Below are 25,182 nucleotides of genomic sequence, written 5' to 3'. Positions count from 1 at the left end.
CCCTTGTGGCTAAAGGGATCAGGGGGTATGGAGAGAAGGCAGGGACAAGATACTGAGTTGGATGATCAGCCATGATCACATTAAATGGCGGTGCAGGCTCGAAGGGCCAAATGGCCTACTCCTGCACCTATTTTCTATGTTTCTATGGGGCAGGAACTGAAGAAGGTAATCAACCCGAAACGTCACCCATTCCTTCTATCCAGAGATGCTGCCTGTCCCGCTGAGTTACTCCAGCATTTTGTCTCTTGCGTGTAAACCAGCATCTGTAGTTCCTTACTACATTTAAAAAGTTATGGCCCTGTTCCACTGTATGAGTTGATTCAAGAGTTCTCCCGAGTTTGCCCTGATTCGAACTCGGAGATTTACGGTAATGGCCGCTCGTAGGTACACGGGGCTCACGTGGACATTTTTAAACATGTTGAAAAATCTTCACGAGTCTTCCCGTGCTTACCGCGTTTCCCGAGTACCTGCCGTTAGCGTTACGAGCCGCTAAGAGACGTCCCGAGCTCCGACGTACTTTCTACGTGCTTACCATGAGTTTGTTTTTTTTTTAACTCGGGGAAGCTCTTGAATGAGCTCGTACAATGGGACAGGGCCATTACCCCTCAGGTTCCTATTAAATCTTTCCCCTCTCACCTTAAACCGATGTCCACTGGTTCTTGATTCCCCTACTCTGGGTAAAAGATTGTGCATATATCCTATCGATTCCTCTCATGATTTTGCACACCATAAGGTCACCCCTCATCCTCCTGCGCTCCAAGGAATAGAGTCCCAGCCTGCTCAACCTGTCCCAATAGCTCAGATTCCTGAGTCCTGGCAACATCCTTGTAAATCTTTTCTGCACCCTTTCCAGCTTGACACCATCCTTCCTAAGGTAGGGTGACCAAAACTAAACACAATACTCCAGATGCTGCCTTACCAACGCCTCGTATAATGAAACACTGTAGTGCATAGCAACTAGGGTTGCCAACTGTTCCGTATTAGCCGGGACATCCCGTATATTGGGCTATTGGTTTGTCCCATACGAAACCGCCCTTGTCCCGTATTTGACTGCTACTACTCGGGTCGAGGGGACTGTCGAGTTGGAGCGCCGCGTCCGGCCCCGCCTCACCCGTCCCGACGTAGTGCAGCCCATGGAGTGCAGCAGCAGCAGCGCCTCGCCCGTAGTTAGCTGTCCGACCTTCGGACCTTCGCTTACCGCCGACACCACCACCACTCCTCCTTCTCATGGCCGACCACCAGTTTATGAGCTGGATGGGGTGCCTGACTTTGTGCGCTACCCGGGCCAAAACTCCTCAGCTGGCCCGCCGGCTGGGCTTTGTGTGCAGTCCAGCACCCGGGCCAACTCAACATTCGCCCAGCCACGGCCGAGTCAGTCAATGAATTGCCGTCGGGAATTTTTCCCGTATTCTGACCTTTTGTCCCTTATTTGCGAGCGAGAATGTTGGCAACCTTAATTGTAACAATGTAGGTATGTTACAAAACCTACCTGAATCGTGTCGAGAATCTGCCCTACTCCGTGTGCGCGATTTTGGCGCTGTTTAGAGGGGGCGGGTTTAAAACGCGATTTTTACTAGGCTGCTGCAATCGAAAATGTTCAGCCTAGTAAATCATTAACGGAAAATCGCTGAAAGACCCCGTCGCAAAAGGTATTATTAGTTTTTATGGCCTTGTATAATAGTTATAGTAGTTTAAAAATCACTCTCTCAACCCGCGACCTCTTGCAGCCCCAGGGTTTTATAAAGCAAACAATTAAAGGTATGTACCTTATTTTTACATTAAAAGGGGCTTCTTAAGAACCCTGTCTATAAAGTTTTCTATAGCGAGTAGCTCATTTTGGGCTCTTTATATCCCGCAGTATTTTTCTGGGCATTTGAGGGCACAAATCCAGCGCAATGCGAACGTTCTAAACCAGCGCGTTCACAGGAACCCGCTAGAAAGCTGATTTAAATTGACTTTAATTTACAGCAATTGAACACTAAATTCCTTCCATTTGGCCTATAAATTGATGTAAATGAGATTTAAAAATCATGTTTTATTGTGAATTATTTGTGAATATTATTTGGACACTTAGGCTATTTAAAAATGTTAATCATTTATTAAGAAATGGATAGATGTTTAGATCTAGTAATGAAGTTTGAAATTAGCTACAATTGGATAACTAACTAATTATATGCTTTAATTTCAGGTCATCCAAGTAAGATTATTTTATATTTGTTTCAGAATGCTTCAATCTATGATAACTGAAAATTTCATTCAGTTCTCTTAATTTTTAAGAAGGGTATGGGCTTTTGACTGTCCATGATCACAGCTTTTTTGTTATGTCCATAGAAAATCAATAGGGAACAAGATGCTAATTTCCGAGTATGAAAATGGCCATAACTTTTTTATTACTTGAGATATGAAAGTGAATTAGGTGTCAAATTAAACTTATTGTTATGCTTTATCTGATGGGATAAATTGCAGACTTGATTTTTTAAATCTCAAAATTTTGTAACATTGCTAAACAATGCAGCACTTTGTGTCTATCTGTGGTATAAACCCGCATCTGCAGTTCTTTGTTTCTACAATATTACATGTTCTGTGTGCGTATTGCCTCGATGAGTCTGTTATGTTGCTGCAAGTAAGAATCTAGTTGTTCCATCGTCAGTACATACGACAATTAAACACACTAGTCCCTTGCTCCTTTAAACTTGGTCTCCACGACCAAGCTTCTCGTCACCCCAACTCATTTCCACCTCTTGGTCGTAGCACCCGTTGTAAACTTGGCGTTGCAAGCTCTGAGACGTATATTGAAAGTGAGGAGCTGATATATACAGGCCCACCGCCGATTTACCGGCACCCTTGGTTCCAGAGCCTTGCCCGTATTATCCGTTTTGCCGGACCCGACAGAGATCACGCCCTTGAGGGGGGGCCGAGACACCTCGGAAGTCGGATATGGGAATGGACCGCATGGGGCAAATTCGGGCCGACGGTCGGCCCTGGAAGTCCCAATGAGGTCGAGATCGGCCGCCTCACCCGGTCTAGGCACCACATTTTCAGGGGGACTTCCATCTGGGGGAGGGGATGGGGTGGATTTCAAATGTCAGAGGTTATTGGGAGAAGGCAGGAGGAAGGGGTTGGGAGGGAGAGATAGATCGGCCATGATTGGATGGTGGAGCAGACTTGATGGGCTGAATGGCCTAATTCTACTCCTATTCCTTATGACCTTAACTGCGCTCTGGTAATTTTGTCTGGATTAAAGGAGGTGCCAGACCACCTGTTGCCAGGAAATTGGTGGTGGTCCTGTACAAATACAAAGTATTGTTGAATAATATGTCATAGAACCTGGAGCTATCGTCATAGGTGATAGGAGCAGAATTGGGCCATTCAGCCCATCAAGTCTACTCCGCCATTCAATCATGGCTGATCTATCTCCCCCTCTCAACCCCATTCTCCTGCCTTCTCCCCATAACCCCTGACACCCATACTACTCAAGAATCTATCTATCTCTGCCTTAAAACTATCCATGAACAGCCTTCTATGGCAAAGAATTCCACACATTCACCACCCTCTGACTAAAGAAATTCCTCCTCATCTCCTTCCAAAAGGAACATCCTTTAATTCAGATGCTCTGACCTCCGGTCTAGGACTCTCCCACTAGTGGAAACATCCTCTCCACATCCACTCTATCCAAGCCTCTCACTATTCGGCACATTTCAATGAGGAACACCCTCTCATCCTTCTAAACTCTAGCGAGTACAGGCCCAGTGCCATCAAATGCTCATCAGGTTAACCCCACTCATTCCTGGGATCATTCTTGTAAACCTCCTCTGGGGGTTCTCCAGGAACCAGCACAGGTCCACCATTTTGATTTAGAACATAAGATGAAACAAATGGACTTCAGCCATGAACATACCTGGCTTGTGCACCATATGTATTTGCTTGAACATAGTCTTGTACCAGTCCTTGGGTCGATCCACTGTCTAGATTAGAAATACAAGCTTCAATTAGTCACCAAGCTGGAACAAATACAAAGATTCTCACTCTTTATTCTGCTTCCACAGTCCAGTGGATATGATGCTCTCTCACAAAGGTGAATGGTAAGAATTTATTTCCCCCTGTGTGGCAATGAGCACACAAACGTACCGTCAACAGATAAAGGTTCTTGCTAATGAATTCCCCATCTGATTTTAGTGGCAGACTTAGACTTTCATTGGATGCAGTATCGGATGCAGAGGACTGTGGACGCCGCCCAGACCCATCACACAAACCAACCTCCCTTCCATTGACTCCATTTACACCGCACGCTGCCTCGGCAAGGCCAGCAGCATAATCAAGGACCAGTCACACCCTGGCCACTCCCTCTTCTCCCCTCTCCCATTAGGCAAAAGGTACAGAAGTGTGAAAACACTTCGTCTCCAGATTCAGGGACAGTTTCTTCCCAGCTGTTATCAGCCAACTGAATCATCCTACCACAACCACAGAGCGGTCCTGAACTACAATCTACCTCTCTGGTGACTCTCGGACTATCCTTGATCAGACTTTGCTGGTTTTACCTTGCACTAAACATTATTCCCTTAGCATGTATTTATACAGTGTAAATGGCTCCATTGTAATCATGTATTGTCTTTCTGCTAACTGGTTAGCACGCAACAACAGCTTTTCACTGTACCTCGGCACACGTGACAATAAACTAAACGGAAATTAAACTGAGCTATGAATAAGTGCATGCAACTAATTTTCTGGTTTTAAATTCCTATTTAAGCATGTTCAAATTAAGAGAAAATTGCACACAACTAATTTGGTTCCCAGGTATATTCAAAGTAAATATTGGATGAAAAAATGGTATATGGTACATTCCTAGATGTCTTCTGGACATTATAATGGCTGAAATAAAGAGCTGCAGATGCTGGTAAATAAACAAAAGGACACAAAGTGTGAGAGTATCTCAGTAGGTCGGGCTGCATCTCTGGAGAACATGTATTGGTGATGTTTCAGGTCGGGACCATTCTTCAGACTGATCCAGTCTTCTAAGTTAAGGGACTGTCCCACTGTATGAGGTGATTCAAGAGTTCTCCCGAGTTTCCCCTGATTCGAACTTGGAGAATTACGGTAATGGCCGCTCATGGGTACTCGGGGCTCTCGTGGACATTTTTCAACATGTTGAAAAATTTTCACGAGTCTTCACGAGCTTACTGCGTTTCCTGAGTACCTGCCGTTAGCGTTACGAGCCGCTAGGAGACCTTCTGATCTCCGACGTACCCGCTACGTACATTCTACGTGCTTACCACGAGTTTGATTTTTTTTAAACTCGGAGAGGTCTTGGATTACCTCGTACAGTGGGACAGCCCCTTTGCTCCAGCACTTTGTATCATTTCACCTTGAAGCCAGGCACTGATGTTTCAGTTTCAGTTTAGTTTATTGTCACCTGAACCGAGGTGCAGTGAAAAGCTTTTAGTCGCGTGCTATACCAGTCAGCAGATAGATAATACATGAATACAATCAATCCATTTACTGGAAATAATGTTTAGTGCAAAGTAAAGCCAGCAAAGTCCGATCAAGGATAGTCCGAAGGTCACCAAGATAAGAGTTCAGCACTGCTCTCTGGTTGTGGTTGGTCGGTTCAGTTGCCTGATAACAGCTGGGAAGAAATTGTCCCTGAATCTGGAGGTGTGCGTTTTCACACTTCTATACCTTTTGCATGATAACATAGAAACATAGAAAATAGGTGCAGGTGGAGGCCATTCGGCCCTTCGAGCCTGCACCGCCATTCATTGTGATCACGGCTGATCATCCACAATCAGTAACCCGTGCCTGCCTTTACCCCATATCCCTTGATTCCACCAGCCCCTAGAGCTCTGTCTAACTCTTTTAAATTCATCCTGTGAATTGGCCTGATGGGAGAGGGGAGACGAGGGAGTGGCCAGGGTGCAGCTTCGGCCTTGATGATGCTGCTGGCCTCGCCGAGGCAGCGTGAGGTGTAGATGGAGTCAATGCAAGGCCGCTGGTCTACACCAGCGAGCCCTTCTTCACCCACCGCACGGTCCGGCAGATGCGGCTGCTGTTGCAGCTCACATTGCAGCCCCTGTTCTCCAGAGATGCTTCCTGACTTGCTGAGTTACTGCAGCACGTTGTCACCTATAACGGCCGTTCCACCAAATTGCATACATTGAAAATGCTTGTAGACTTTCTGAAGATGGGTCTCGAACCGAAACGTCACCTATTCCTTCGCTCCGTAGATGCTGCCTCACCCGCTGCATTTCTTCAACATTATTGTCTACCGAAGACTTGCTCATGATCGCTGTATAAAGTAATTGCTAAAGGGGCTGTCCCACTGTACGAGCTAATTTAAGAGTTCTCCCGAGTTTCCCCTGATTCTAACTCGGAGAATTACGGTAATGGCCGCTCGTAGGTACTCGGGGCTCTCGTGGACATTTTTCAACATGTTGAAAAAACTTCACGAGCTTACCGCGTTTCCCGAGTACCTGCCGTTAGCGTTACGAGCCGCTAAGAGACGTCCCGATCACCGACGTACCTGCTACGTACATTCTACGTGCTTACCACGAATTTGATTTTTTTTTAACTCATGGAGAGCTCTTGGGTAAACTCGGACAGTGGGACGGGGCCATCAAGAGATGTCAGGGAACAGGGTGTTGTAATGCATCGTTCCAAGAGATGCCCAGGAAGTATCTTTTATTTTAGTTTAGTTTGTAGAAAGCAGGCCCTCCGGCCCACCGAGTCTGCGCCGACCAGCGATCCCTGCAAATCAACTCTATCCTACACACACTAGGGACGATTTACGTCCACACCCAGCCAATTGCCCAACAGTTCTGCACGTCTTTGGAATGTGGGAGGAAACCGAAGATCTCGGAGAAAACCCACGTGGTCACAGGGAGAACGTCGAAATTCCGTTCAGAAAGCACCCGCGGTCAGGTTTGAACCCAGGTCTCTCGCGCTGTGAGGCAGCAACTCTACCGTCGCGCCACCATGCCACCCCTATCTCTCAATGTAGTGGAAGCATCTTCATTGCCCCATTCCTTGTCATAGTTGTACAGCATGGAAACAGGCCCTTCAGCCCATCTAGTCCATTCCAAGTTGGCGTACTGGGCTAATTGCATTTGCCTGCATTTGGCCCATGTCCCTCTATTTTTCCTATCCATATATATTTGTCCAAACATCTTTTAAAAGTTGTATTGTGTGCAGTTTTGGTCCCCTAATTTGAGGAAGGACATTCTTGCTATTGAGGGAGTACAGCGTAGGTTTACAAGGTTAATTCCCGGGATGGCGGGACTGTCATATGCTGAGAGAATGGAGCGGCTGGGCTCATACACTCTTGAGTTTAGAAGGATGAGAGGATATCTTATTGAAACATATAAGATTATTAAGGATTTGGACACGCTGGAGGCAGGAGACATGTTCCCGATGTTAGGGCAGTCCAGAACTAGGGGCCACAGTTTAAGAATAAGGGGTAAGCCATTTAGAACAGGGACACTTTTTCTCACAGAGTTGTGAGTCTGTGGAATTCTTTGCTTCAGAGGACGGTGGAGGCCGGTTCTCTGGATATTTTCAAGAGAGAGCTAGATAGGGCTCTTAAAGATAGCGGAGTCAGGGGATATGGGGAGAAGGCAAGAATTGGGTACTGATTGGGGATGATCAGCCATGATCATATTGAATGGCGGTGCTGGCTTGAAGGGGCGAATGGCCTACTCCTGCATCTATAGTCTATTGTGTATTGTAATTGTAACTGTTTCTATAGCTTCATCCGGCAGATCAGCTCATCCCAGATCTGAGCAACCTGCTGAGTGAAAAAGTTGCCCTTGAGGTCCCTCTTAAATCACCAGTACTATCAGATGTTAAAGTGTTGCCGGGATGCAAGAAATTGAAAGCAGGGATGGATGAACTATAACTATTCTCCCCTCAAGGTCCAAGAGATGAGGCCAGTGCAATCTTAGTAGAGCAGAAGGTCCAATATCTAGTGTGCCTCAAGGAGGTAGTTGAGGCAGGTACTATAATAGCACTTAAAAGACATGTGGACAAGTACATGAAGATAGACACAAAGTGCTGGAGCAACTCAGCGGCCCAGGCAGCATCTCTGGAGAAAAGGGATGTGTAACGTTTCGGGTCAAGACCCTTCTGCAGACTCGATCAGTCTGAAGAAGGGCCCCAAGCTGAAAAGTTACCCATTCTTTTTCTCTAGAGATGTTGCCCGGCCCGCTGAGTTGCTCCAGCACTTTTGTGTCTATCTCTGGTACATACCAGCATCTGCAGTTCCTTTCTACACATTTGGACAGGTGCATGGAAGGGACAGGTTTGGAGGGATATGGGGCAAACACAGGAAGGTGGGACTAGTGTAGATGGGACATGTTGGTCGGCATGGGAAAGTTGGGCCGACGGGCCTGTTTCTGTGCAGCTTGACTGTTTGAACAGGAAGAAATTGGAAGAGATAATACCAAAGATAGACACATAGGAGTAAAGAGGTCCTTCTGCAGTTGTATAGGGCTCTGGTGAGACCACATCTGGAGTATTGTGTACAGTTTTGGTCTCCTAATTTGAGGAAGGACATCCTTGTGATTGAGGCAGTGCATCGTAGGTTCACGAGATTGATCCCTGGGATGGCGGGACTGTCATATGAGGAAAGATTGAAAAGACTAGGCTTGTATTCACTGGAGTTTAGAAGGATGAGGGGGGATCTTATAGAAACATATAAAATTATAAAAGGACTGGACAAGCTAGATGCAGGAAAAATGTTCCCAATGTTGGGCGAGTCCAGTACCAGGGGCCACAGTCTTAGAATAAAAGGGAGGTCATTTAAGACTGAGGTGAGAAAACACATTTTCACCCAGAGAGTTGTGAATTTGTGGAATTCCCTGCCACAGAGGGCAGTGGAGGCCAAGTCACTGGATGGATTTAAGAGAGAGTTAGATAGAGCTCTAGGGGCTAGTGGAATCAAGAGATACGGAGAGAAGGCAGGCACGGGCAGGTACGGGCAGGTACGGGCTATTGATTGGGGACAATCAGCCATGATCACAATGAATGGCGTTGCTGGCTCGAAGGGCCGAATGGCCTCCTCCTGCACCTATATTCTATGGTTCTATAATTGGAAAGTACTGATAAAACAGAAGGTGAGAAGGCAACGAAGAAATCTGTTCTTACCGTTCTGATGGCTATTGGTATCCCAGATTCATCAACAGGGCCGATTCCAGCATAGTGTGGTGCTTTAATGACAGTCACTTTCCTTTCCTCTTCTGATGTTCTGTACATGGGTTCCATGCCCATTATGTCAGCACCAGGAGACTTACTTTGCTGTGAAATACTTAAGTTTTCTGTGGGGAAATAAAAATGAAGTTGTGTAAGAAACAAATTCTTAACGGTGTAAAATCCATGCATAATTCATACACACTTATTCCTCATCGTCTCCCTACACACAGGGGACAATTTAATGAGACCGATTAACTTTGGAGAACACGGTGGAGTCAGTGGAGCTGTTATGCCCCTGTCCCACTAGGAAACCTGAACGGAGACCTCTGGAGACTTTGCCCCCCACCCTAGGTTTCCGTGCGGTTTCCGGAGGTTTTTGTCAGTCTCCCTAATGGTCGAAAGTGGTTTCCGCTTCTTCTATGTTCCGGCGATTATTTCAAAAAATTCAAAACCGGCCGTGACTAAAAATAGGTTGCCGTTTTAAAAATCGGTAATTTTTTTAGTCGAAGCCGGTTGCGATGCTAGTTGAAGGTGGTTGCCGGAGGTTGCAGGTGGTTGCCGGAGGTTGCAGGTAGTGGAAAGTCTTACCTTCCACTACCTGCAACCTCCGGCAACCACCTGCAACCTCCGGTTTTGGTTCAGGTTTTGCTAAGTGGGACAGGGGCATTATTACTGCTCCACTGACTCCACCTGCAATTACTTAGTTTAGAGAGACAGCATGGAAAGAGGCCCTTCGGCACCAAATTGATGCCAACTATTGCTCAGCCATTCACATGAGTCGAGGGCAATCTACAGAGGCCAATTAACCTGTTCGCCTTTGTCGTGTGGGAGGAAACCGGAGCACCCGGAGAAAACCCACGCGGTTCACGGGGAGAATGTACAAACTCCGTACAGACAGCGCCCGTGGTCAGGATTGAACTGGGATCTCTTGCGCTGTAAGGCAGCAACTCTACCGCTGAGTCACCGTGCCACTTTAGTGGGCAACTCGGTGGGCTATTTCTACACACTTAGTACTTAATCTGGGATTGTTCTTATGTATAGCAATAATCTACTGAACTGAACTATAATCTGAAATAAGGATATCACTGTACCTCGGAACATGTGATAGTAAAGAACCATAAATATCCAAGTTCTCCCATTTTCCCTACACATTAGGAGCTTTAAGATCTTTGATAACTTCACCACACAAAGTTTAGTTTAGTTTAGAGATACAGCGTGGAAACATGCCCTTCGGCCCACCATTGATCCCGTGCCGACCATCGATCCCCACACATTAACATTATCCGAGGGTCAGTTTATAATTGTACCAAGCCAATTAAATGGTGGCGCAGCGGTAGAGTTGCTGCCTCACAGTGCTAGACAATAGACAATAGGTGTAAGAGCAGGCCATTCGGCCCTTCGAGCCAGCACCACCATTCAATGTGATCATGGCTGATCATCCACATTCAGTACCCCGTTCCTACCTCTTTACCGTACGTCTTTGGAGAATAAAGGTTGCGGAGAATTGTCTTACCCATCGTGCGGCTGTGCTGTAGTACTCCAGCACTCGGGCTGACTGATGACAGTGAGTGGTAGGTTGATGATGGGGAGAAAGGCCTTTGTAGGTAACTCATTGGACTGCCTCTATCGGTGGCAGTGTTCCCATTCACCGTCATCTGTGCACAGCAAACACAAACCAAGACTCCCGTTAGCCGGCAACAGTGAGTGAGTACACCTTTGAAATCAAAGGAGCAGCTTGAAAGACGTTGTCTTCCAGAAAGCACCACAGTAGTAATGTGATTAGTATGCACAGAAACATACACAGGTTCGCCCAAGTTAGCAGCGACTGGCACACGTTCATAAGCGATGGGAGCAGAATTAGGCCATTTGGCCCATCAAGTCTACTCCACCATCCCTTCTGTTATCAGACAACTGAAACATCCTCTCACCAACTAGAGTGCGGTCCTGAACTACTATCTACACTCTGATCTTATATACCAGACTATCTACTATCATTGGAGACCCTCGGCTTATCTTTAATCGGACTTTACCTTGCATTAAACATTATTCCCTTTAGTGTGTATCTGTACACTGTTGATGGTTCGATTGTAATCGTGTTTTGTCTTTCCTCTGACTGGTTAGTATGCAGCAATGGTTTTTCACTCTACCTCGGTACACATGACAATAAACTAAACTGAACTACATGTTCAATGTCTAAGAAAGAACTGCAGATGCTCGAAAAATCGAAGGTTGACAAAACTACTGGAGAAACTCAGCAGGTGAGACAGCGTCTATGGAGAGAATGAATGGGCGACGTTTCGGGTTCTATGTTGTTCTACGCGTTCAATGTTCTAGGTTACGTTCTACGTTCTAAGGGGGATGACATCTCTCAAAGTAAACACATGACCATACTGTTCCAGATGGGCAGTCTGGAGACGGGTCCCCACCCTAGTTTAGTTTAGTTTATTGTCGCGTGGACCAAGGTGAAAAGCTTTTGTTGCGTGCTTTCCAGTCAGCAGAAAGACAATACATGATTGCATTCGAGCCATTTACAGCGTATAGATACATGATGAAGGGTATAACGTTCATGCAAGGTAAAGCCAGCAAAGTCCGATCAAGGATAGTCTGAGTGTTTAAGAAAGAACTGCAGATGTTGGAAAAATCATAGGTAGACGAAAATGCTGGAGAAACTTAGCGGGTGAGGCAGCATCTATGGAGTGATGGAATAGGTGACGTTTCAGGTCTTCTTCCCGCCCACCCCCCACCTCCACATCAGTCTGAAGAAGGGTCACGGCAAGGATAGTCTGAGGGTCACCAATGAGGTAGACAGTAGTTCAGCACTGCTCTCTGGTCACCAAAACATCACCCATCCCTTTTCTCCAGAGATGCTGCCTGACCCGCTGAGTTACTCCAGCATTCTGTGAAACGTCACCTATCCATGTTCTCCAGAGATGCTGCCTGACCCACTGAGTTACTCCAGCACTCTGTGAAACGTCACCTATCCATGTTCTCCACAGATGCTGCCTGACCCGCTGAGTTACTCCAGCCCTCTGTGCCAATCTTTGGTTCATGAACAAAGTCTCTTTGCCAGTAACCGTCCTTAAGGCCAAAATCACATCAATCTATCGCACTGCCCATCTGAATTTTGGATGCCTGTCTTAAAGTTCGCCAACACTTTAAGACAGCAATGTGTGAAGGATGAACTACCCGTTCAAGCTGCAAATGCATTCATGTTGCTTAAAATAATCATTAAAGTCATTTTCACAGTTCAGCTATAAATAAACAAGACAACTGATTAACATCCACAACCTTTGCAAGTGGGAATAAGTGTTATCTACATTGAAAAACCACCATGCGGTGGAGGGGGGAGATCAAAGATGTACCTGGAGCGAGGGGGGCGGGGAGAGAAGAGAGGAGGACCTGGAATGAGGTGGGGGAGGGGGGGGGAGAGAGGGGAACAGAGGTGGGTGAGGTGGGGGGAGGGGAGATCAAAGATGTACCTGGAGCGAACGAGGGGGGGGGGGAGGAGGACCTGGGGGGGGGGGGGGGGGTAGGGGGGGGGGGGGGGGGGGGGGGGGGGGGGGGGGGGGGGGGTGGGGGGGGGGGGGGGTAAAAGAGAAGAAAAGAATAGAGGAAGACCTGTGCGGGATATTTTGTAAATTTGCCATCACCCTTTATGTGGTGACTATTTTCATACCTTGGGTGTTCAAGCAAAGAATTTCACTGTGACTTGTCATGTGTGACAACAAAGTATTCATCATTCATTCATTCAATTCATTCATTCATGCATTCATTAATTAATTACTTCAACCATCCATTCATTCATCCATTCATTCAATCAATCATCCATTCATTCAAGCCGTTTTCTGTACCAGATGATGCACCAGTGAGCGGACATTAGATGAGGGATTGAACTCTTGTGCAATGTCCATGGGCATCTTCCTTGCATTGCTGGCCGCGCGCACAGTGGGGGGTCCAGCCTCCGTTGTATGTGCGCTGGATGGAGCGATCTGGATGGAGAGGGAGGCTGTGTGTCTCTTGGACTCTATCCTATCTCCAGGTGAGGGTGGGGCCAGGTCGATAGCCTTGGGTGGGCGTGCTGGTGCGGGGGAGTTAGCAACCATGTGAGCCTCAGACGGGGTTAGCTTGACGGCAGTGACCCCACGGGCTAGGCTGCGCTCTGGACTCGCCTGCAGCGCGGTGCCAGCGGAGGTACTATCAGCCACTTTGCCCGCGAAGGTTTGGGAAGGGGGTGACCAATGTGCTGGGGGGGGAGTAGCAATCGAGTGTTGTGAACGACGCGACCAATTCTGAGCGCACTCTTCCCTGTTAATCCGACGCTGGGTAACGCTGGAGGTTATTTGCATGCTCGGCATCGGGAGTGATGGATAATCGCCACTCATGCGACCCTGGGATGCACTAGTGAGGGGGGCGTGGCTGGCAGGACTCGTTAGGTGTTGCCAGTGAAAGCTTCCCACTCGGGGTGGTGGAGACGGAGCCTGCCGAAGATATCCACACAGCGGGGAAAAACAGAAACCAGACGAAGAGGAGAAAACAAAAGCAGGACACATGAGCAGGTAGAATTTACCTCCTATAAAACATAATTTCATAACTTCATAAGTCATAGGAGCAGAATTAGGCCGTGCTATATGTTGTAACATTTTTTTCCATTGGGTAATAAATATCTTTGTCCATGCATTTCGATCTTCCAGTGTTTCTTTGTTAACCTACTATATTTAACTGGTCCAGTGATCTTTGCTGCTGAAACAGTATTAGAAAAATAAGCTTCATGAAGACTACTATTGCCGACGACTGAACAAGATGGTCCCATGTGACCCCAAGTCTAGAACCGGAATTTACATGAGGAGTCAGTGAGGATTCCCCTCTCCCTGGCAGTGTGTTTTGTGACACTCACGGGGCGAGTCTCACTCACCTGATGCGGAGGCGTCTTCCTCTCGGGGAATGAAAGATTGGGCCTGACGCTGCGGAACCCCTTGGCGGCCAGCGAGGAGCTGTGCGTTTCACCGTTCACCGTGCCCCTGAAGCCGTCGTTAATGCTGTACGATCTCCACACATCTGCCAAAGACAACATTGCGGTCAAACAGGTTACGTTTAGACTTTGGAGATACAGCGCGGAAACAGGCCCTTTCAGCCCACCATCAGCATTCAATCATGGCTGATCTATCTCTCCCTCTTAACCCCATTCTCCTGCCTTCCCCCCGTAACCACTAAGTTTGACCCCGCACTAACACTGCCCAGTCCATCACCGGCTCTGACCTCAGCACCATCGAAGGGATTTATCGGAGTCGCTGCCTCTAAAAGGCAGCCAACATCATCAGAGACCCACACCATCCTGGCCACACACTCATCTCACCATTGCCATCGGGAAGAAGGTACAGGAGCCTGAAAACGGTAACATCCAGGTTCAGGAACAGTTTCTTCCCTACAGCCATCAGGTTACTAAACACTACAACCTCATATAAGCTCTGAACTACAATAGACTATTATTATTGTCATAGCAATATTATTTGTTTGATTTTTGAGTATGTGTGTGTATGTGTGTGTGTATCAAGATCCAAGAGAGTTTATTGTCATGTGTCCCAGATAGGACAATTACATTCTTGCCTTGCTTCAGCACAACAGAATATAGTAGGCATAAATACAGAACAGATCAGTGTGTCCCTATACCATTGAATATATATACACACACACATCAAGTGCAATAGGCTTTTAAAGTTCAGATTTTTATTTGAGTTGAGTTTAATAGTCTTATGGCTGTGGGGAAGTAGCTATTCCTGAACCTGGATGTTGCAGATTTCAGGCTCCTGTACCTTCTACCTGATGGCAGCAGAGATGAGTGTGTGGCCAGGATGGTGTGGGTCCTTGATGATGCTGCCAGCCTTTTTGAGGCAGCAACTGTGATAGATCCCCTTGATGGTAGGGAGGTCAGAGCCGATGATGGACTGGGCAGTGTTTACAACTTTTTGCAGTCTTTTGCGCAATAAATATATGTGAGTCTGTGTTTTCCCTCTCATTTATCATATTATTTACAGTGAACTGTGTTAACATATTCTGTTGTGCTGCAGCAAGTAAGACTTTCATTGTTCTATCTGGGACACATGACAATAAAATACTCTTGACTTTTGAATCTATCAATCAGTTTCTTCCCAGCTGTTATCAGGCAACTGAACCATCCTACCAACAGCCAGAGAGCAGTCCTGAACTACTATCTTTGCGCCGACCAGCCATTTCCCTGTACACTAGCACTATCCTACACATTCTTGGGACAATGTTACAACTTACCAAAGCCAATTAACCTACGAACCTGTACGTTTTTGGAGTGTGGGAGGAAACTGGAGCACCCGGAGAAAACCCACGCAGTCCCAGGGAGAACGTACAAACTCCATACAGACAGCACCCGCAGCCGGGATCAAACCCGGGTCTCTTGGCGCAGTTAGGCATCAGTACTACCCACTGCGCCGTCATGCTGCCCCAACATCCCCGGCATTTCCTCAGCTACAAGTGAAGGCGGCCCGGTGGCGCAGCGGGTAGAGCTGCTGCCTCACTGCGCCAAGAGATCCGGGTTTGATCCTGACCCCGGGTGCTGCCTGTATGGAGTTTGCATGTTCGCCCCGTGACCGCGTGGGTTTTCACCGGGTGCTCTGGTTACCTCCAACGTCCCTAAGACGTGCGGGTTTGCCAGTTAATTGGCCCTCTGTAAATTGCCCCAGCGTGTGTTGGGGATCGGATGAAACTAGTGTGAATGGGTGAATGATGGTCGGTGTTGGCTAGGTGGTCTGCGGGGCCCGTTTCCCAGTTCTATCTGTCAACGTCTCACTGTTTCAGCCAACAAAATGATTCACGGGCCACTCTTACATTCCAGCTCCTTCCCTGCCCTCCCCCCTTCCCTCCCCCTTCCCCCTGGACCCTAATTTACACGAGTGAAATCTGTACCTGAATCTGCCACCTCTGCTTCATGACCTGAAAGGGAAGAACAAACGAGGTGAGAAAGCTGTCAATAGTTTATTAGTTTATTGTCCCACAGTTTAAGAATAAGGGGTAAGCCATTTAGAACGGAGCCGAGGAAACACTTATTCTCACAGAGAGTGTTGAGTCTGTGGAATTCTCTGCCTCAGAGGACGGTGGAGGCAGGTTCTCTGGATGCTTTCAAGAGAGAGCTAGATAGGGTTCTTAAAAATAGCGGAGTCAGGGGATATGGGGAGAAGGCAGGAACGGGGTACTGATTGGGGATGATCAGCCATGATCACATTGAATGGCGGTGCTGGCTCGAAGGGCCGAATGGCCTACTCCTTCACCTATTGTCTATTGTCACTTGTACCGAGGTACAGTTAAGTTTTTTGTTGCGTGCTATCCAGTCAGCAGAAAGGCAATACATGATTACAATCGATCCATTTGCAGTGTACAGACACATAATAAGGGAATAATGTTTAGTGCAAGGTAAAAAAACAGTAAGGTCTGATCAAGGATCGTCCGAGGGTCACTAATGAGGTAGATAGTAGTTCAGGACTGCTCTCTGGTTGTGGTAGGATGGTTCAGTTGCCTGATAACAGCTGGGAAGAAACTGTCCCCGAACCTGGAGGTGTGCGTTTTCACACTTCTGTACCTTTTGCCCAATGGGGGAGGGGAGAAGAGTGAGTGGCCAGGGTGCGACTGGTCCTTGATTATGCTGCTGGCCTTGCCGAGGCTGCGTGAGGTGTAGATGGAGTCAATGGAAGGGAGGTTGGTTTGTGTGATGGTCTGGATTGGATGGGAGGGACTGTTCCCAAATTAAGCTGCGATGCATCCTGATAAATCTAGCACTGTGACGCATCTGTGGCCACTTCAGGCCCTGGTGGATTTTTAGCTGCACTTGTTCCCGTTGCCTGGCAACGAGCAACGTCACTTGAGGGCCGAGATTTAAAATCTCCTCGTGCACAGATAAGCCCGTCATGCCCTCTGACCTCCGAGCTTGAATCTGGGCTCGCGACCCTCACGTGACACTGCTCGTTGCTAGGCAACGGGTACAAGCCACGTGGGCATGAAGTCGCCACACATCCAGGACATTGCCAACTCCATAACTGGCAAACAATATGTTAGTTTTCTTTATTATTGTCACAAACACCGAGGTACAATGAATTACTGAACTACTATCTACCTCATTGTTGACCCTCGGATTATCTTTGATTGGACTTTACTGGCTTAACCTTGCACTAAACGTTAGTCCCTTACCATGTGTCTATACACTGTAAATGGCTCTAATAATCATGTATTGTCTTTCCTCTGGCTGGTTAGCACGCAACAAAAGCTTTTCACTGTACCCCACACGTGACAATAAACTAAACTGAACTGAACTCAGTGAATAAAACATGTCATGCCTGGATTTTGTACAAAATATGTAAAGGCACAATAATATTAACCATTATCAAATCAAATATAAGAGGGCACAGATTTAAGGTGTGAGGGGCAAAGTTGAAATGAGACATGCGGGAGCAATTTATTTTTTACACGAAAGTGGGTGAGTGCCAAGAATGTGCTGCCCAAAGGTCTGAATGACAAATAAAGGATTCAATTCAATTCAGCGGTGGTTTAGTTTAGGGATACAGCACGGAAACAGGCCCTTCGGCCCCCCGGGTCCGCGCCGACCATTAACACTATCCAACACCCACTAGGGACAATTTTTACATTCACCAAGCCAATTAACCTACAAACCTGTACGTCTTTGGAGTGTGGGAGGAAACCGAAGATCTCGGAGAAAACCCACGCAGGTCACGGGGAGAGCGTACAAACTCCGCACAGGCAGCACCCGTGGACGGGATTGAACCCGGGTCTCCGGCGCTGCATTCGCTGTAAGGCAGCAACTCTGCCGCTGCGCCACCGTGACGGCCCGTGGTAGTGGGGGCAGGTGCGTTAGTGGCATTTAAGAGGCTTTCACAGTTAGACACGCGGATATGCAGGGAATGGAGGGATATGGATTATACGCTGGAAGATAAGTGTTTGGTCTCAGCAACATGTTCAGCACCAGACATTTTGGGCCAAAGAGCTTGTTTCTGTGCTGTATGTTCTAGTTTAGTTCCGTTTAGTATCATGTCACGTGTACCGAGGTACAGTGAGAAGCTTGTTTTGTGCTAACCAGTCAGCGGAAAGACAACACATGATTACAATGAAGCTGTTCCCAGAGTACAGATACAGAGTAACGGGAATAACGTTTGGTGCAAGATAAGGTGCATTTGGCGCTCTTGAAGATAGCGGAGTCAGGGGATATGGGGAGAAGGCAGGAACCACTATCAGTATTGTCCAGTAAAGTCCGGGAAAATATAATCCGAGTCTTATTTCGGAGGTAAAGGGCCTGTCGCACTTGGCCGTCATTTGCGCGTAATTTACGCGACATAATTTACGCTTCACGACGCAGGACGCGCGCGTCGTGACACGTACTTGATGCGCGCATGGTGCGCATTACGCGCGCATGGTGCACGATGACATAGGCAGTGACGCAGGATTTTGGGATGTACAAAATCTTTGCACGCCATCTGCATGACGCGCAAATGACGGCCAAGTGGGACAGGCCCTTCAGGATGTTTTGTTTGTGTGTGAAGTCAGTTTAGTTTCCGTTTCCGTTTTGTTTATTGTCACGTGTACTGAGGTACAGTGAAAAGCTTTCATAAAATGGTTCAATTTATTAAGATAAAAATCAAATTGCTTAAAAGTTCAACTTCTCTAAAGGCATTCTGAAATCCTATTCTATATTCCAACAAGATTGTTAACGCGCGCATGCGTCATTAGCTTTATTTCATTTTGATGTTAAAACAATGATGTGAAAAGTGTTTCCTAAGCAAAGTAAATTTACTGTTTATTGTAGTATCTACCATACAATGTCCTTATTGAAAAGCAGGTTATATTCCAGTTCAAGTCCAGCTACCTCCAGCGAATGACTGCAGAACAGTCATTATTTCGGGCATTAATGTACAAAATGAGTTCCAAGTGTGATCACAAATCATTTCTCCAGCAGGTTGAAACTACCAGCCTCTCAAAGCCCTCAATGCCTGCTAATAAAATATCTATTGAGTGCGACAACATCAATTACAAAACTTGCCAACAGCAAGGATGTTGCCAGGACTTGAGGAACCGAGGTATATTTACGAGGATGTTGACAGGACTAGAGGGTCTGAGCTATAGGGGAGAGGCTGAGCAGGCTAAGACTCTATTCCTTGGAGCGCAGGAGGATGAGGAATAATCTTATAGAGGTGTACATGATCATGAGAGGAATAGATAGGTTGAATATCCAGAGTCTTTTACCCAGAGTAGTTGAATCAACAAGAAGAAGAAATAAGTTGAAGATGATGTGGGAAAAAATGTATAGGCACTCGAGGGGCATTTTTACACAAAGAGTGGTGGGTGTGTGGAACGAACTGCCAGAGGAGGTAGTTGAGGCAGGGACTATCGCAGCGTTTACATGACATTTAGACAGGTACATGGATAGGACAGGTTTAGAGGGATATGGGGCAAATGCAGGCAGGTGGGACTGGTGTAGATGGGACATGTTGGTCGGTGTGGGCAAGTTGGGCCCGTTTCCACGCTGTATCCCTCTCCATCGTAGCTTCATCAAACAAAAGCTTGCACCAAATCGCTGTGCTAGTCTACGGCACATGTACTTTGGGGAGCTATTAACTGTCTCATACTGAGAGGGAAGAAGGCAGGAGAACGGGGTTAGGTGGGAAACTAGGTGAATGGTGGAGTACACCTGGTGTTTAGAGTGGTGGAGAGGATGTTTCCACTAGTGGGAGATTCTAGTACTAGAGATGATAGCCTCAGGATTAAAGGATGTTCCTTTAGAAAGGAAATGAGGAGGAATTTCTTTAGTCAGAGGGTGGTGAATCTGTGAAATTCATTGCCACAGAAGGCTGTGGTGGCCAAGTCAATGGATATTTTGAAGGCAGAGATTGATAGATTCTTGATCAGTATGGATGTCAGGGGTTATGGGGAGAAGGCAGGAGAATGGGGTTAGGATAGAGAGATTGATCAGCCATGATTGATTGGCGGAGTAGACTTGATGGGCCGAATGACCTAATTCTGCTCCTCTTACTTCTGACCTTATGACTTAATGGGCTGTAGGTAGACAAAAATGCTGGAGGAACTCAGCGGGAGAGGCAGCATCTATGGGGTGAAGAAATAGGTAACGTTTCGGGTCGAGACCCTTCTCACTTAATGGGCTGATAGGGCCTAATTCTGTACCCATCACTGATGAACTTGTGACCTTATGCGACCAATGGACAAAGGATGATAAATCGCATTGGTGTCAATGTCACAAAGTGAAGTTTAATTGAATAGCACAATGAACAGTTTCGGATTTCTCTTTCAATGTACTTTGTTTGGATTTTCCTGTGTCGACAAGTCAATCACCAGTGGAGTTCATGCACAGAATGTTCAGTAGTTCGTGTTGTTAGTTTAATTTATTGACACGAGGTATACGTGTACAAGGGGCGGCAGGGTGGCGCAGCGGTAGAGTTGCTGCCTCACAACGCCAGAGACCCGGGTTCCAGCCCGACTATGGGTGCTGTCTGAACGGCGTCCCCCCGTGACCTGTGTGGGTTTTCTCCGGGTGCTCCGGTTTCCTCCCACACTCCAAAGGCGTACAGGTTTGTAGGTTAATTGACTTTGGTAAAACTGTAAATTGTCCCCAGTGTGCGTAGGGTAGTGTTGGTGTGCGGGGATCACTGGTCGGCACGGACTCGGTGGGCCGAAGGGCCTGTTTCCGCGCTGTATCTCTAAACTAAACTACAGTGAACAAATCTGCCCCATTCTCTCAAGTTTAGCTACGTTTGGTTTATTATTGTCACGTGTAATGAGGTGGAAAGCATTCGTTTGCGTGAATTGGAGAAAAGACTACATGATTAAATAGACAATAGGCGCAGGAGTAGGCCATTCGGTCCTTCGAGCCAGCACCACCATTCAATGTGATCATGGCTGATCATCCCTAATCTGTACCCCGTTCCTGCCTTCTCCCCATATCTCCTGACTCCGTTATTTTTAAGAGCCCTATCTAGCTCTCTCTTGAAAGCATCCAGAGAACCAGCCAACATGCCGGAAAGGCAATAATGATTACATTCGAACCTGGAGGAGTGGAGAGGTAAAAGTGCGGAGCGATTGTAACATGTGCTTGTCGATGGTCCTTTTATTCTGAGGCTATGGCCTCCATTCCTAGACTCTCCCACTAGTGAAAACATCCTCTCCACATTCACTGTATCCAGAACTGAAGGATATTAGGAGGTTGGGACTCAAACTGCAGGCACTGTTACAAGGAGCTTAATTGAACTCAAGCACCTGCATGCACCGTTAATGGGGCTGGTAAATGGAGTGTAAAATAAGTCTGTAAAGCGCAAGATATTTGGCACGATCCCTCCTCGCCATGCCTGGCGACACAGGTGCTGATCAGGCAGATACCCGGGTGTAAGCCGAGGAAGAGAGGAAAGAAATCAAACCGCAACGTCACCCTGCAGCTGCAAGATAGCAGCAGAAGGAGAAGGAAGGAGCTGCTTAGAATATTAGATTTTATTTTAGTTTAGAGATACAGCGTGGAAAACCACCGCCCACCGAGTCCGCGCCGACCAGCGATCCCCGCACGCTAACACTATCCTACCCACGCTAGGGCCAATTTACAATTTTTACCGAGCCAATTCACCTACAAACCTGTACGTCTTTTGGAGTGTGGGAGGAGGCCGGAGCTCCCGGAGAAAACCCACGCAGGTCACGTGGAGAACGTGCAAACTGCGTACAGACAGCACCCGGGATCGAAACCGGGTCCCTGGCGCTGTGAGGCAGCAACTCTACCGCTGCGCCACCGTGCTGCCATGGTCCCCAATGTCAAATTAAGAAATGGACCATTTTCTCGAACTGGTGTAGAGTGGACTTCCTCTGGGTGGGCCTGCATCCTAAAGATCTCTCGGTTGGGAGATTGTTAAACACAATAGAAATCATTCTTATCTCCAAGATCTACCACAGAACTCCATTTTGGAATTCAATGCCAGTCATTATTTTGTTTAGGCACTATATTATAATCTGAAGAAGGGTCTCGACCCGAAACATCATCCATTCCTTCTCTCTCTCTCTCACGAGAGAGATGCTGACTGACCCGCTGAGTTACTCCAGCATTTCGTGTCTATCTTCAGTGTAAACCAGCATCTGCAGTTCCTTCCTACACATTATAAATTGTTTCATTGTTTTCTGATATCTAGCCATCTAGATTTAGTTTTTAGTTTCTAGTTTTCACGCCCTTCGGCCCATAAGAGGGAGTGAGATGTGGCCCCGTACACGGGGATCAGGGATCACCCAGTACACCACACTATCTGATCACCACATCATATTGAATGGCAGTTATTACCAAAGGGCAATTAACCCTACAAACCTGTATGTCTATGAATTCGAGTGGCCATGGGAGGAATCGGAAGCGACCCGGGAAAACCTTCTCTCTCTCTCTCTCTCTCTCAGAGAAAGAGAGAGAGATGCAACCCGTGAGGACCCAGCATTTCGTGGCCCTTCAGTGTAAACCAGCATTGCAGTTGATATTTTATAAATTCACATGTGTTTTCTGACATGTCAGCCATCTAGATTTAGTTTTTAGTTTCTAGTTTTCACGCCCTTCAGCCCACTGAGTCCGTGCGGACCAGGGATCACCCCGTACACCAGCACTATCCTACACTCCCAAATAAGTCCAGAACAAGGGGTCACAGTTTAAGGATAAGGGGGAAGTCTTTTAGGACCGAGATGAGAAAAACATTTTTCACACAGTGAGTGGTAAATCTGTGGAATTTTCTGCCACATAACGTAGTTGCGTCCAGTTCATTGGCTATATTTAAGAGGGAGTTAGATGATGTCCTTGTGGCTAAAGGTACCAGAGGGTATGGAGAGAAGGCAGGTACAGGATACCAAGTTGGATGATCAGCCACGATCATATTGAATGGCGGTGCAGGGTCGAAGGGCCGAATGGCCTACTCCTGCACCTATTTTCTATGTTTCTATAGGGGACAAAAGGTCAAAATAAGGGACAAATTCCCGACGGCAATTCGTTGACCGACTCGGCCGTGGCTGGGTGAATGATGAGTTGGCCCGGGTGCTGGACTGCACACAAGGCCCAGCCAGCGGGCCAGCTGAGGAGTTTTGGCCTGGACGCCGGACTTTGCACGCGACGTCACGCGGCCCGGGCCAAAACTCTTCAGCTGGCCCGCCGGCTGGACTTTGTGTTCTGTTGCACGCAAAGTTCCGACATTTTCTTTCCGTCATCTAGACTTCATCTAGGACTTCCGTCATCTAGAACAAGCGCAGACAGTGAGCGCAGCACGATATTGCTTAAATATATAAATATAAGTCAAAGTTTAGTTAGTATGTGTTATTATTACCTCCATTTATTAACTATGGCGATAGATGTGGCCCGCCATCCGCTCACAGATAATGGGTCCTGGCCCCTATGCAGAACAAGGTTGCTGACCCCCGGTCTAGATTCTTGTTTCTCTCGGAATAAAACCTCACTGGGCAAGATTCCAGCTGCATACTGCAATGCTCAATGTTTCAGGTGCTGTCTACAATCTTGATGCAGTCAGACAGTTGTGTTAGAGTCAAGTCCCATCAGTTAGAAGTAAACAATGTTTCTCGATGCGTTTTGACAAAGAGCGGATGGATGTGTGCCGTTAAACACACACTCGATCCACACGTAACTCCAAACGACATTGCACAGTGTTGCTGATCCCGGAGTACAAATGGGTTCCAAACTCCAGCTTTGTTCAAAGATACAGAGCGGAAACAGGCCCTTCAGCCCACCGAGTCCGCCCCGACCAGCGATCCCCGCGCACTAACCAATATCCCGCGCACACTCGGGACAATTTACGATTGCACCAAAGCCAATTAACCTACAAACCTGCACGTCTTTGGAGTGTGGGATGAAACTGGAGATCCCAGATAAAGCCTACTCTGGTCACGGGGAGAACGAACAAACAAGATGAGTACTCGGGTCTCTGGCGCTGTACGGCAGCAAATCTACCGCTGCGCCACCGTGTCACTTTTGCCCAATTACCTGTGTTTTCACCACTTTGCGTGCATTGTTTAGTGAGGCCCATGTCAGGCATCCTTGCACACAGACCACCACGCTTAAAACATTAGGGGGCGGCACGGTGGCGCGGCAGTGGTGCTGCTGTCTCACAGTGCCTGAGACCCGAGTTCCATCCTGACCACGGGTGCTGTCTGTGACTATGTAATGATTGGGCAGTTCTCATATTTGCATATTTATCACTTTTTTCTCCCCCCCCCCTCACCCACAGACAATTTAGTAGCTCATTCACCCCCACTGAGCCAATGCCACATCCCTTCAGTACCATTCCTGACTTATCTATCTGTAATCCTTCCCCAGACATGTTCATCCACTCCTCCCAATGCCCCTTCCACCCACGAACATCAACACTGATTTACCACAGCCAATTTACCTCCCACTCAGTTGGATTTTGCTCCATAAAGCAAGAATGGGGGTGGTAATGAGAACTGGGATGCAAAACTCCATCACAGTTCATGTGCGGTCTTAAATATCAATCCATATTAATGGAAACTCAGTGAATGGAATTTGAAAATTAGGGGGCGGCATGGTGGCGCAGCGGTAGAGTTTCTGCCTCACAGCGCCAGAGACCCGGGTTCCATCCTGACCACGGGTGCTGTCTGTACGGAGTTTGTACGTTCTCCCCGTGACCTGCGTGGGTTTTCTCCGGGTGCATCGGTTTCCTCGCACACTCCAACGACGTGCAGGTTTGTAGGTTAATTGGCTTTGGTATGAATGTAAAATTGTCCCCAGTGTGTGTGGGAGAATGTTATTGTACGGGGATCACTGGTTGGCGTGGACTCAGTGGGCTGAAGAACATGTTTCCGCACTGTATTTCTAATCTAAATAAATAGAAAGGTTTATGCTAAAGCTCGCGAAGTACTGGAGTAACTCAGCGGGTCAGGCGGTATCTCAGGAGAACATGGATAGGTGACGTTTCATAGAGTGCT

The 25,182-nt window shown here is 47.3% G+C and overlaps 1 protein-coding gene across 1 annotated transcript in view; it reads right to left on the bottom strand.

Moving 5' to 3' along the window:
• Positions 1-25,182, bottom strand: part of LOC129695217 (sorbin and SH3 domain-containing protein 2-like) — a 234,464-nt gene that overhangs the window by 114,770 nt on the left and 94,512 nt on the right. Inside the window, exons 4-9 of the mRNA XM_055631996.1 lie at positions 16,114-16,140; positions 14,093-14,235; positions 13,032-13,658; positions 10,694-10,835; positions 9,136-9,305; positions 3,899-3,965 (exon numbers count right to left, since the gene is read on the bottom strand). Coding sequence (XP_055487971.1) covers positions 3,899-3,965; positions 9,136-9,305; positions 10,694-10,835; positions 13,032-13,658; positions 14,093-14,235; positions 16,114-16,140 — 1,176 coding nt within the window. The remainder of the gene's footprint in view (positions 1-3,898; positions 3,966-9,135; positions 9,306-10,693; positions 10,836-13,031; positions 13,659-14,092; positions 14,236-16,113; positions 16,141-25,182) is intronic.

The sequence above is a fragment of the Leucoraja erinacea genome, chromosome 3, assembly GCF_028641065.1.
Source record: "Leucoraja erinacea ecotype New England chromosome 3, Leri_hhj_1, whole genome shotgun sequence".
Classification (NCBI taxonomy): domain Eukaryota; kingdom Metazoa; phylum Chordata; class Chondrichthyes; order Rajiformes; family Rajidae; genus Leucoraja; species Leucoraja erinaceus.
The sequence above is the reverse complement of the archived record's forward strand: the minus strand, read 5'-3'. Positions and strand labels throughout refer to the sequence as shown.